This window comes from Boleophthalmus pectinirostris, unplaced genomic scaffold (assembly GCF_026225935.1).
Source record: "Boleophthalmus pectinirostris isolate CB_2022bp ecotype Guang Dong unplaced genomic scaffold, ASM2622593v1 HiC_scaffold_4, whole genome shotgun sequence".
NCBI lineage: Eukaryota > Metazoa > Chordata > Actinopteri > Gobiiformes > Gobiidae > Boleophthalmus > Boleophthalmus pectinirostris.
This window is the reverse complement of record NW_026571353.1, coordinates 20,992,938-21,006,986: the sequence shown is the minus strand read 5'-3', so window position 1 is coordinate 21,006,986 and position 14,049 is coordinate 20,992,938. Positions and strand designations below refer to the sequence as shown.

Here is a 14,049-nt window from a genome sequence, read left to right as displayed (position 1 = left end):
GAGAACTCTCTACATTGCACCATATAAAAGTTTAAGTATGTGTAGCGGTGCCTATAAAACTGTTCTGTCTGGAGAATACGCCGCCCAATGAGTTCAGACATTTTTCATGAGTAAAGGCTCTGCTCAGATCTCTTTAATGTTTAACTTCTTTAAAGTTTTCATTTCTTTCTTGGTTTCGAAGCTTTGTTAAATGTAGGAAGTCCTCAGAATATGTATCACACATCAGAGTCCACAGTAAAGCCTTATCTTTTTCATGAAAAATAAACTGAACTTTTACCATTTAAATTACACTACGCCAAGTTATTATTATCAGTTTACTTTCTAAAACCACAATGGACTGGATTAAAAATATTTTGAATGGTTTGTTTGAAAGTGGTCTTCTGCTTTTTGGGTTTTCTAAATACGAAACATTGCATATCCAATAGAGGGAAACTAGGACAGACTGATAAAGGCAGTGAAAAGGGACGACTAAATAATTACCTAAAAAGCTCTTTCAGGCTAAAAAAAGAACCGCATCTAATGAGCCATCAGTTATTATCATTCACTTTATAATGTGAGGAGAGAAGGCGCCTGCACAAATCCAGAAATGACATACAAGACTAAATATGTTTCTAATATTGTATTTATGTATCTATTGAATATGATATTAAGACATGGCATAAAATTTGGCTTATTTATATAGATCACCCTCTAAAAGCCAGGCTCAAAGTGGTTCTGTTTAGCTGTGAATATGACTCTTTTAATGTTAATTTTATGATGATTATTTATGTTTTGATTTCTTTCAATTGTGATTTTAATGTCTTTCTTATTCTGTAAAGCACATTGAATTACTTTACTGGATACTGTGGAACAATTCATGCAATATTATCTCCAGGGAGACATTCATGTGGTGGCTATTGCATCTTTAAACTATACTAAAATTATATTTAGTATCAATAAATGATCTTAAGGTCTCAGTTTTGACCTGCACAGAAATACATTTGTAAAGTGTATACAAGTACTGATTATTATTTACTTCTGATTTGTCATTTACTCCATTTCTGTTCTGTATTAACATGGATCGTCTCCAGAGGTGCACTTTTAGACACTGTTCCCATGTGAAAACCACAGAGCGAACATTAGCACTTTTCTTTTGTACCTTATAAGAGCGGGACTCCATCTCCTCACAGTCAGAGTCGGTGCTGTAAGGGTCATCGCTGGTGGCCCAAGAGAAAGTACCATCTCTTTTCCACACGTCGCAAATAGGCACAGCTCTGGGAACCTGCAAAATAAGACAAGGCACTACTATTGTTTATATCTGTAAATGTATGTATGTCCAGGTCCAACAGTATCTTTTTTCCATAATATAAGACATGTATGCTCGAGTTTTGGAGGTGTAATTTTAAGATGGGTAAATTGTTGTCAAGAAGAAAGACTGAGGAACAAGAAGTAAATGTGAAAAGTTAATATATTTTCTCTTTAATGAATGTTTATAACTGTTGTTGAATCATAACTTATTTTGTATTCATTATTTTCAGTATGTTACCAGTGATTGCACTCTTCATCTGTACTTTCTAATGAACAACGTTGGGGCAGATTGGTGACATTTTAAAGTGTATATCAGAATTGATGTGGAATGAGACATTTTGTGGCATTTTGAATGTGAGAAATTGTGTGGCACTAGATCTAGTCTGTTCCAAAGTATTCATTCACTCATGTTTGACACACAAACTCTGTGTATTTAGGCTGTGCTCTCAGACAGAATACACTATAAACTCAATATACTTTCACTTGGATCATTTGGATAATTTCTGCCCCATAACTGCCCATCTCTATTAAACAAAAGGTAAAAAGTAACTGTTAGCTTGAAAACTACAGCTTCATGACATCACAAGGTGGAACAGAACGTTTTGAGCAGAGAGATGTAGAAACAAACACAACTTCAGGTATGTTTTTTGATGAGATAACGACATTTTAACATGACTTAAAGCATGCAAAAATCTGTTCTGTATAATATAAGATTTTTACAGCACATAATTTTCTGGTCTAACACAATTTACAAAGCATCTTTACCTCTTCCATGATCAATATGCCACAGCGCACCAGACTGTCAACGGCATCCAGCGCAAAACTGTGGGAAGACTGACAAGGCTGTGGGGAAAGGGAGAGAAGAGGACAACTGAGTTCAGTGGTGGAGCAAGGTTACAGCACAAACAGCACGGCCAGGGGAGGAAGACAGCTGCTGGGGGAAGAGTGGACAGTGAGATAGAGAAATGATCAGAAAGATGAGACAGAGATAGCCAACACAGAAATGAAAGCTGTATTATTCTGTGAGGAAAAGGCTGCAAGAACACTCAACAAAAAGATCATAATGAAAGGTAGGGAAACAGAAAGGAGATGCGTTTCTGGTTATGATTTAGAGCTCTTCACATGTGCCTACATCTCACAATATGAAAAGCCCTTTGAGTTGATAGCAAGGCAGCAATGAAGGATGAATATTGTTGAGCTTCATTAAAAATCCACTCATTGAAACATGCTGGATGCGTGGCGTGATTAGAATTTTAACATACTGGCATGAATCCCGGAGGCAGGAGATGGCATAGCTGCAGGGCTCTGTTGGTCAGCTCCGTCTCGCACAAAACTACGTCAAACTCCAAGTCACCTTTGACCTTTGCTCCATCCACGCCATGGCTCCGCACATGGCTACTCACACCGCTGCCCGCCACATCCCTCAACATGGCCGACACTGCACAGGCTGAAGGTAAAATATACTTATTAAAGGTTTATTGCATTTTAAAGGTGCACTATGTAACATTTTGGTTGGGGGGGCTCACCGTCTGCTTGTTTCTATGGATATGTCATTGGTCTGCTTGGAATGTTCCACAGTATGACATTAAAAAGATCAACCTTACATTTATTTTTTAATTACAGGCGTTTTTATTGCTAAAAAATACCTAGAAAAACAGGCATTCTGATGTGTAACTTGGTCTGGTTGGCTTACTATGAAGATGGAAAGGTTTAATACAATACTGTGGAATATTCCAAACAATTCAATAACATCTCCAAGAAGAAAAGCATTTGACAGACCCTCCACCAGAAAAGTTACACAATGCGCCTTTATCAGCACACTAATAGCTTGGTAACAGAATGGAAATAAGATGATAACTATGTGTAATATTTAAAAATGCGCTATATACATTTTTTTCTCATCTCCATGGAGATGGTTATTGCACTGCCTAGAATTAAGCACATCCATCTTGCATTTATCCCCCCCATTTATCACCCTTGTATTCATTGCTCAAAAATATCTTGAAAAACATGCGTTCTTAGTGTGAACAGAGTCTTGTCTCCATGGAGATAGATACGTTTAATAACATACATCCCAACAAAAGCAGTAGGACAGGACTCATGTTGTTCTGTTTTCGTTAGGATTGTCTACTAATGATACTAATCAACTCTAAGACTAGTAATGTCAAAACTAGATCATCATTTGAGTGGGTATCAATACTAAAAAAAAAAAAATCACAGGACAGAAATGAATCTTTCCTAAATAGCTTTAGAATGATCTTGAGATGTTTCAGAACAAGCATAAGACCACATAGACCAGTATATGCCCATGGACCACTATGGGACATACCAGGATGACTGAGGGATTACACACATATAATATAAAAGTAATATAAAAGAAATTACTACTATTCAAATGTTGAAAATCACATTAATCAAGTATTTTGTTATTATCATTGTGGTATTGGAATCCGTATTGAATATCAAGTCTATTCCTTAGTTTGTAAGAGTTCGAGACAACACAACTTTGCTTGTTCTAAATATCTAATTTATTAATCTGGAATATTTTTGATTTACTTACTTCCATAGAGTGTAAATGGACACAGCTAACCCACTAACCCGCATTCTGAATAGGAAGTATTCATGGAGGCACTTTTGGCTCCACTGAATCTGTTTCCAAGTGACTTTACATTGGAAAATTACTACCCTTCTCTCTGTGACTGCTGCACTAAGCCTCGTCATTTTGGTCTTTGTTAGTATTAACCTACTCTACATGATCCTGGGGTTTGTATTTTGCTATTTTGTCTGTAAAAAAAATTCCTATTCCTAATGCAGACCTGGCTCCACCCCATAACTGTTCATAGCATCATGAGCTTCATTTGACTGGAGCCGAACGCTATGGGTGACGTCACACTCCTTTCGTATCCACTGCTGCTGTTTCCACTTTGCAATTTCCTCACTGAGGGACAAATAATTGTTCTCTTATTTTACTTGATGACTGCTCCTCATCCTAACCCAGTATTAGGGCTTTAAATTACAGGGAAATGTCATCACTATTTTCTTGATAATACTGGAAATAGGACTGGAAAATGCATTTCTACCTATTCCAGAAAGCTATCATACCATTTCCATCCAATTATTCACTGTTCTGTAAAGTAATGTGCGATTGGTTTATTTATTCTGCATGAGTACAGTCACGACTTGCACCACAGGACAAAATGAAGACTGAACTAACTATATTAATTTTGGGAGATTGTATTGTACTTCACACAGGGGTATGTTTTAATGGCTTTCAGCTGTACACAACACACTGCCCACAAGCTCCTCATCCAATGAATCATGCAACAACAAAGAGCATTTTCAACAGAGGATACAACCTCCTGCACTGCAAAACACCACCTTTATTTTTTATTTTCTCTCACAACAAAGTTAGAATGGGACTCATATTTCACCCCTGTGTTTGGATATAAAGCACTGCTATTGGGTTTGCTGCTGTGAGGCTAAAATGGAAGACATAAATTTAGATGTTCCACATAACTTACTGATATCCTTGCAGAGTTCTTTACCTGGTGAATTAAATGGCATTCTTCTGTACGATAGCTGTTCAGTTGCCATAGAACTAAACTTGTCTACAGACTATTGAGAGAAATGTGAAATTATTATAAGTAATGCTCAACAGTTTAAAGTAACCTTCAAAAAATATGCAATAATCTCCCCGCACCAATATGTAAATTAAAAAATACCTAATATCTTGGCTGCACTCCACCCAAAAAGTTACATAGTGCCTGTTTAAGCATTAGTCGAAGAAATACTGTTGATATATTGTTTTATATATGGCATTTATATATTTTTCTCAATTATCAAAATACGTTTTTTTCAAATCTATTTTGAAATCACATTGTTCAAGCATGGTTAACCCTTGCTCGCACGCTCCTGTATATGCAGTTAAGACTAACACATCCATGGGTTTCAGAGTTATGTTAAAAATAGCACTGTTGCCATAGCAATTAAGACATCCATACAAATTATCCCATCTCTTGCATGGGCAAAGGTCCTCAAAATGTCACCTTTAAACAAAAGCACAAACCCTCCAACAGATCATTACCATGATGTCTTCTATAAGTAAGATGCCTGCAGATGCGTGGTGCGTGTGTCAGATAAGACTCCTCACCCCCAACAGCTTCCAGGATAAAGGCGTGAGTGACGGTCTGCGCCTGGAGACTGAGATGATGAGCAGCTGCAGGGGAGGGACGAGGCAAAATCAGTGGGTCTTTCCTAAAATAAAAGAAGAGGGAGTATATTCAGAACAAGGGCCCCAGACTGAAAAATCAACATCATTTGTGTTTCTACTCCTTTAAAGGTACGGTATGTAGCGTGCACTCTTGCTGGTTTAAAAAAGGAAGTCAAATCATAACTAAACTTGGGTTGCCAGTGGTTTGACCTGCATGAAGAAAACACATACAAGTTTTTTTCTCATTCTCAGAGGTCATGGCTCATGTGAACACTTAAAATATTCAGAATGAACTCACAGAGCTGCAGAGGCTACACTAGCAACATTTAATAATTGGTTGCAAGTGTTGGGGTTTAGGGAGTGAGTATCAGATATGAAAGAGTCCTTTACAACTGGCAACTCAATGTCATGTTGGTGAACTTTGAAATAAAAATGCTGAAAACCTTAAAACCAGAAACAAACCAACCTGGATGGTGCTGCTGACATGATGAGATGCGGGGCGAGCAAACTGAGGGCGTAGTGAACCACCCTGGCGAGAGTGCCCCCAAAGCCAACGTCTTTGTTCCTGAACAAGAGCTCCTTCGTGAGCCATGATACATCACGACACAAGACTGACAGCTTTACACCCTGCAGAGGTGAAGAAGACAGGGGGAGCCAAAAATCATCTTAACAACACCAGCCAGTGACATAAAATAGACACTTGGGTATGAGTCACTCTCGCACTAATAAACTAAGAAGGAAGTCAATTTTGTTCATTACCCCCCATGGAGTTTGACAGATACAGCAGGAAACTTTGAAATAGACAAAGTAGGCTTAATTACCTTAGGATGTCTGTGGAGCAAAAGGCTGGATACAATGCCAGTGGACATCACAGACTTACAGGACATGGCAGCTATGAAGTCAGACAGCAAACATACAATATTTATGTCATAAATATCATTTAGTGAAAGGTCCACTGCCCATTTTTCTGGTGGAGGGTACATCACCTGCATGTCTCTATGGATATGTCATTTGTCATTGTCATTGCTCTACCTGGAAGGTTCCACAGTATGACATTAAACAGCTCTCCCTTATATTTATTAAATTACAGGTGGTTTTATAGCTCCAAAATACCCAGAAAAAGTTGCCACTCCACAGCTCTAACCTGTAACTTGATCTGATTTGGTATCCATGAAGATAGAAAAATTGAATAATTGATGGACTCTCAAATTCTAGAAAAAAAGTTACATGATAACTGCAATAACAATAGGAATTCACCAGCACAATATTGGTATCAGATATCTGTGCCGATACAGTTCGATGAACAAGATACAGGTTCAGTGATATTGGTTCAGGCAATATGCTATCTTGGTCTATACATTTGTGTAATAAGACTTATTGGATAACATTGGCCCAAACGCCTTGTCAAAAAATTTTCAAGTTACAAAACACAATTGGATATTTTTTTGACCATTCCATTGTTTAAAGGAAATTAGTTTCTTTATTTAGTCTCTACCTTTGTACCAGTTGATAAGAGCAAATACTTAAAAGTTTAATGATTGATGGACCCTCCACCAGAAAAGTTACACAATGCACCTTTAAAGAAGACATGAGGGAAAAATGTCAAAGGCTTTGAGTTTACTCTCAGCTCTTGAAGACACTATTAAGAGAGACAATCTATTTTAGTGCAGTACAAATAGTTTCCATTCCTTCTTGAGTAACCCCCCTCAGCTATATTGTTATTAATCATATGTGCAGAACATGGTGAGATATCTGTTTTTGTCTGCTATATAGTTAGAATCTATGATGCCTGTGGATCACAATTTCATATTTCAGACATTGTACGTAGCAATAAATATAAATTTAAAACTTTAAAAAAAAAATTAAGACAAGTCCAGTTTCCAGTGGGTAAATTAGAACGGTTAGAAGCTCTTTAAAGGTGCACTGTGTGACATTTTTAATGGAGGATCCGCCACCTATTGTCTCCATGGAAATGTATGGAAATGATATTGCTTTGTCTAGAATGTTCCACAGTATAGATCAAAGCCATATATTGCAAGGTTACAGTACTATGCTACAAAGTAGGTTACAGCACTATGCAACATTACAATTCAGATCTGTGGAGAGTCGCCCCTATTCACAGAAGGAATAATTGTATTTTTGAGCAACAGAAACACCTGTAAGGAAAATGTTTAAAGTCATACCATGGAAAATTCCAGGCATCTTCATGGAGACAAACAGGGGTAGACCCTCTACCAAAAAACTGCAGAGTGTACCTTTAAAGTAAATTTTGCACAACATGTCCCTTTTAAGAACAGTCTATCAATAGTTGTTTATGATTGAACAGTGGGTTGTGTTCATAGACCTACAGTAGATGAGGTGAAGGATGATGGCGATGCTGCCATCTTGGAGATGTGGTTTAGGTTCAGATGCATAATGGAGAGGCAGGAGCCATGACATCCTCCTACGCCCGCTTGCAATTTCAGATCTTAAAACAAAAAAGTCAGAGTGGTGCAATGTCCTCAAGTATTCACATACAGTATGGTTAACCTTATGTTTCTTATCACTGATGTACTAGCTTAATGATCATCAACAAGGTCTTGCCCCATTGATTTTCTTGAAAGGTGAAAACAAGAAGAAAACAAAAAATGTCACTTGCACTTTCACATCTTAACACAAACTGAAAGAGGTGGGATGTCAGTCTTTACAAATTATTGACCATATGTTTCTTTTTGTTTATGTAACAGGTCAATGAACATAAACAGGGCCATGCACCATAGATTTTCTTTAGAGAAAAAAGCAAGTTAATTATAGCTGTAAAGACAAAACAAAACCACAGCTCATTTGCTGTTTCAGATCTTAAGACCAACAAGTGAGAGTGATGGATATCATCAAGTATTAACATAACACTGACCGTATGTTTCTGAACATCAACAGGGTCGTGCCCCATAGAATTTCTCTAATGGAGAAAACAAGCAAGTTATAGCTGCAAAAATAATACAAAATGCTATTAAGATTATTTCTGAATGTGTTATCGACTGGCACCACGCTGGCCTTTAGCTCTTTGCAGTCTTTCAATGACAACACTTAAAACTCCACCACAAAGAAACAAAAGACAAACAGATCAGTGAGGATGATTATGTGTTTGCTCATTTACATGTTAAACTGCTAATAACCGCTCTATCGTTTCTACTACTCCCATTTTGATTTGCACTGTTTGCCTCTAGCTCACTGAAAGAATTAAACAGAGAGAAGCCACTTGCACCGACAGACGCCAAACAGAGATTGAGGGGGATGTTATTTGTGTCTTATCTTTTTCACTGCCAGACAGTCTAATGTTGTTTGTAATTGGACCAAGTTTAAGAGGATGAAATCTCACCAGGGGATGGCATCATATCAGTTTCACTCGTGGAGCTTAGAGACAAGTTTACATTCCTAAATTTAAAGATGGAAACTTTTTTACATTGCAGATGACAGGACTCGCAGTGATATCCTCTCAAACACTATTAGCAAACAATGAATTTAGTTCTAGGGAGGGAAGATATGATTGGAGACCACTAGGAATATCATGTGCCACAGTGGAGCAGCAGTGGCTTTACTGGAAACATTCCTCATGTCTTTAGGCAAGACAATTTATTTTATTTATTTACTTGACAAAGACAGTTCAGTCATACACAGTCACAGGCAGAGCATACTGATGTGACCCATATAGAGTCTACAGTCCCTGACAAAAGTCTTGTCGCTTATCCATTTTGTAGAAACAAAAGCTTATAACTTGACTTTAAATTAATCGATTGGTTTTAGAAATGTCTCATATGAAAGCTAAAACCCTCCCAAATTATGCTCAATATACTAAAATAAATTTGCTTCACTGAAAAAAGGTTGATCATTTAATGAACACAGAAAGGTCAGATTTTGGCAAGACAAAAGTTTTGTCGCCTACAGAAAATTGAACAAATAATTTACTTCAAATACAAAAATATGTTGCATAACGTCAGTGAATTAAGTCGTGGTGCTGTGAGATCCATATTTAATATCTTGTATGACTTCCATGAGCTTGAAGGACTACATCCATGCGGTTCAACAATGATTCATACAATTTGTTGATGAAGTCAGGAATAGCAAAGAAAGCGTCTTACATGCCTCCCAGAGTTCATCAAGATTCTTTGGTTTTGCCTTCCATGCTTCCTCATTCATTCTACCCCAGACATGCTCAATGATGTTCATGTCTGGTGACTGGGCTGGCCAGTCCTGGAGCACCTTGATCTTCTTCGCCTTGAGAAACTTTGATGTCGAGATAGAAGTATGCGATGGAGCACCATCCTGCTGCAAAATTTGACCCCTTTTATGGTTGGGAATGTAAGAGGCAGCTAATATGTCTTGATATTTTAGGTTATTGATATTGCCTTCCACCCTGCAAATGTCTCGCACACTCCCATAATGGAAGTAACCCCAGGCCATGATTTTTCCTCCACCAAACTGAACTTTTTTCTGGGTGAATCTTGGATCCATGTAGGCTCCAGTAGGTCTCCTGCAATATTTGTGGCAGCTGTGATGTAATTCAACTGAGGATTCATCAGAAAAATCCACCTTCTGCCACTTTTCCAGTGTCCATCCTTTTATCAGGCTGTGGGCCTTGGCAAATGCCACACGGTTTTTAATTGCCTTTTGTTTAGTGCTGGTTTCTGTGCACTGATTCGACCATGGAGGCCATTTCGAGACAGAATTCTACAAACTGTTCAGGTTGACACAGGGACTTGAGGTGACCAGGCCTGGTGGAGTCTGCTGCAGTGGAAAAGGGGCTGGCCGTGGATTTTCGAATCAACAAACGGTCCTCCCGAGCAGTTGTCTTGCGGGGTCTGCCGGACCTGGGCTTGTCAAAAACATCTCCAGTCATTTCAGATCTTTTTCTTATTCTTTGTACTTGACGCTGAGACACATTGAAGGTGTCAGCCACCTCAGCAGTGGATCTGGTCTTCAGCCTCTTGATAATTAACACTTTGGTCTCAGGGTGGATCTTAGGCATGTTGTCAGAGGTCAAGTTGCAGTTGATGTGAAGGTCTGGTGTGCTGGGGTTGTTTTTATACACAAACACTAACTGATTGATCAGTAACTGACCACAGGTGAGGCTGTAATCTAGGATTGGGTGCATCATATGACAAGGCGACAAGACTTTTGTCTTGCCAAAATCTGACCTTTCTGTGTTCATTAAATGATCAACCTTTTTTCAGTGAAGCAAATTTATTTTAGTATATTGAGCATAATTTGGGAGGGTTTTAGCTTTCATATGAGACATTTCTAAAACCAATCGATTAATTTAAAGTCAAGTTATAAGCTTTTGTTTCTACAAAATGGATAAGCGACAAGACTTTTGTCAGGGACTGTATAGCTAGCGCTAATTCTCTCTCCTGTCCCTGGTTGAGCTTTTCCCTGCACCAAACAGTTCAAAACAGTTTAAAAGCACAATCTTTAAACAAATTTTTACAACAGTACAATTTCACATTTCAGACATTCCCACATTCATACATATTCACACACAAAATATTTACAGGTGGGTAGAACTTTGGTTTGTTTTTAACCACAACTTGAGCCTCAAGGTGAACATCTTAAGCTCTGTTAAATACTTTAGTTCAGGGAGTAGTGAGTTCCATAGTTTACCATAATGATATGAAAAAGCTGACTGTCCAAATGTGGTTCTGCAATGTGGGATTGTACAGCTGACCTATATTGCCTAGTATGCATTTTTAGTGGAGTTAATGAATAATTCAATGTATTATGTTGCAAATCAATAAAAATTGCAATGGGCACAATTAGCAAATCACAAAGACTGCAATAATTAAAAAAATATAACTGCTAAAACCAAAATATCCCATCTTATCAAGTACAAGACCAGCCAACTATGTAGTTTACACCACTACATACTGTTCTGAAATGAATGAGAATTATTTTGACAGTACTTATATCAGTTTTCTTTAAAATTCTAATACTCTTGGGCATGTTTAAAATCTTAACTCTAAAATGAATGCTACTACTGATACATAAACCGCAAATTTAGTCATAATTGCAATGCTTGTCTGATAAATTGCAATTAAGATATTTTTCCAAAAGTGTTCAGCTCTATTTAGTTCTTTGAGTACTTGAGATAGAGAGATAGATGGATAATACTTTATTATCCCAAAGGAAATTCATTTTCAGGCAGCGACAATGCATATTAATAATAACATCAGAAATTCAAATTATAGTTTATATGGCATAGTGACCTGTTGTTTAAGATCACGGGCAGCAACAGGTCCTGTAGAGGGAGCCAGTCATCCACTCTGCACCTCCCAGAGTCACACATTTCCTGAAACAAAATATATTTATTATAAACACAACTGTGCTTATAATCAGTTCATTTTTGTACATGCAGGGCTTGTAAAGTAACACAACATTCAAAAGGTGATCGCCTCAAATTGTAGAAAAAGAGCTACATGACCGCTGCAATAACACCAGGGATTCACCGACACAATATTGGTGTCGGCTATCTATGCCGATATTGAACATTTTGATGGACAAGATTCAGGTTCAGTGATATCGTTTCAGTCGATATCCCAATTTGGTCTATACATTTGTGTAATAAGACGATTTACGGGATAACATTGGCCCAAACGCCTTGCCAAAAATGTTAAATAACAGTTACAAAACACAACTGGATATTTTTTTTTACAATACGCCGTGTGTTTAAAGGAAATTAGTTTTACTTTATTTAGTCTACTCCTTTGTTGATACCAGCAAAGCCAAAGGTATTATATCGGCATCGGTATCAGAACAGAAAAAGATGGATCGGTACATTTCTAACACTGTATGATTTCTATCGTTCTTTTTATCAGTTGTAATGCAAAGAGAGATTAGCAAAGCAATAGGTCGGCAGCTTACAGTCCTGAAAGCCAGTACATCCAATAAGTCTTGATTAATATTCAAGAGAAAAATATATATATATAAATGTCACTTTACTTTTTTAGGTAAATCATTTGCCACCAATTAAACAGGAACTCTCTAAATATGTGGGAATAGGAACAGAGACTTAAATGGCTGGAAAGGTCAAAAGTTTGGACACTCCAACGCAGATGTTAAAGAATGGTGAAAATCGGTGAACATGCAAAGTGGAGATCTGTGTAATCCCTCTGTTAGTAGGATCCTCAGTTAAAGAAAGACTCAATTCTGTCAACTGGACAAAGATTTTAACTAAAAAACAACAACTTCTGTCCAGTTGACAGAATTAAATCTTTATTTTACTATGCAAAGTGGAGCCAAATCTACATCCAAGCATCACAAGTAGGCGGGCGTCACTTGGACCATTAAAATGCAAGGCAGGATGTTAAATGAGAAGACTTTGATGCTGGCTCCTTTTATGGTTTACCTTCAGAGAGAAAGGCTGGGCCAAGTCAATCCGTACACTTCCCCATGACCTCGTCCAGAGGAGAGACAGCAAGCGTTTTACTACACCGCTCAGGCCAATCTTCAAAGACAGACAAGCTTGTTTATAAAAGGATTACACCCAGTGAGTTAGCAATAATAACATAATGGAGTCTTTCCATAGAGAGCATTATGACAGCAATAGTGCTAATGAAAACAATCTATAACAGTTAGATAAATAGGCATATTTGCAGAGCGTCTAAGCATGGGATTAAGTATGCCATGTCAATTGTGTTTGAATGATTAAACTAAATGGTTGGGTGAGGACCTTATTACAGCAATTAACTGAACCAAGCCCTCTCATCAGTATCATTTCTCATGGGGGACAGACTATTACAGACTTTTCATTGCTCACAAAATGCACAAATAAGCAAAAGCAATAAACCATTTAGAGTCTTTGATCAAGAACAGAAAAATCAATGATATGTTGTTGCACTTTTAAAGGGTTGTACTTGATTTTAATTTCTTTTGGTTAGGATAAGTGCCATTTATATTATGCAGTGTGAATACAGATACCAGAGTCAAATTACATCGAAACACATAATGCTGAGTAATAACTAAGAGAGAAGCAATGGCCAGGGACATCAGTTTTCGTTTCCAATCACAGGTACAGTGTTTGATAAGAATCATGGGAAAAAACAACTGACACTTCACCAGACAGCTGATTCCCTGTCATGGAGCATTATCAAAAGTGTGAAAAAAACAAGATAAGCAGGAATAAATAAGAACTAAATAGAACCAACTGAATGAGAACATCCTAGGCAGTTGTTTCTATGTCTCGGTGCATATTTTGCCTGATCATTCAGTCTCTTCTACATTCTGTTAGAATGCAAACAGGTCTGAACCAGACTGTAAAACATAACATACAACTGCTCTTACTTGGGAAGAGACGACATCTCCGCTCAAAAATTATCCTTTCATTCAGAACAAAACAACAAAAACTCAGATTTACAGTTTAAGTGCTTTGCTTGTAAACCCATGCTGTTTCTCAGTCCTTCTCACATTTTTTTGGTCTTTTTTTATTTGTAAGTGGTCATGTTTTGACAGAAACGGACCATGCACTTCACTGGTAGGTTGATCAGTCTGTGAATCACGGCCATCGGAAATCTGGGAGACAG

The 14,049-nt window shown here is 37.6% G+C and overlaps 1 protein-coding gene across 8 annotated transcripts in view; it reads right to left on the bottom strand.

Moving 5' to 3' along the window:
- Window positions 1-14,049, bottom strand: part of gpat2 (glycerol-3-phosphate acyltransferase 2, mitochondrial) — a 64,160-nt gene that overhangs the window by 4,311 nt on the left and 45,800 nt on the right. For all 8 annotated transcript variants that reach the window (XM_055161750.1, XM_055161753.1, XM_055161752.1 and 5 more), the window contains 9 exons: window positions 12,876-12,974; window positions 11,737-11,819; window positions 7,846-7,964; window positions 6,319-6,389; window positions 5,964-6,124; window positions 5,438-5,541; window positions 2,550-2,734; window positions 2,053-2,130; window positions 1,139-1,261 (listed from right to left, as the gene is read on the bottom strand). In XM_055161750.1, coding sequence (XP_055017725.1) covers window positions 1,139-1,261; window positions 2,053-2,130; window positions 2,550-2,734; window positions 5,438-5,541; window positions 5,964-6,124; window positions 6,319-6,389; window positions 7,846-7,964; window positions 11,737-11,819; window positions 12,876-12,974 — 1,023 coding nt within the window. The remainder of the gene's footprint in view (window positions 1-1,138; window positions 1,262-2,052; window positions 2,131-2,549; window positions 2,735-5,437; window positions 5,542-5,963; window positions 6,125-6,318; window positions 6,390-7,845; window positions 7,965-11,736; window positions 11,820-12,875; window positions 12,975-14,049) is intronic.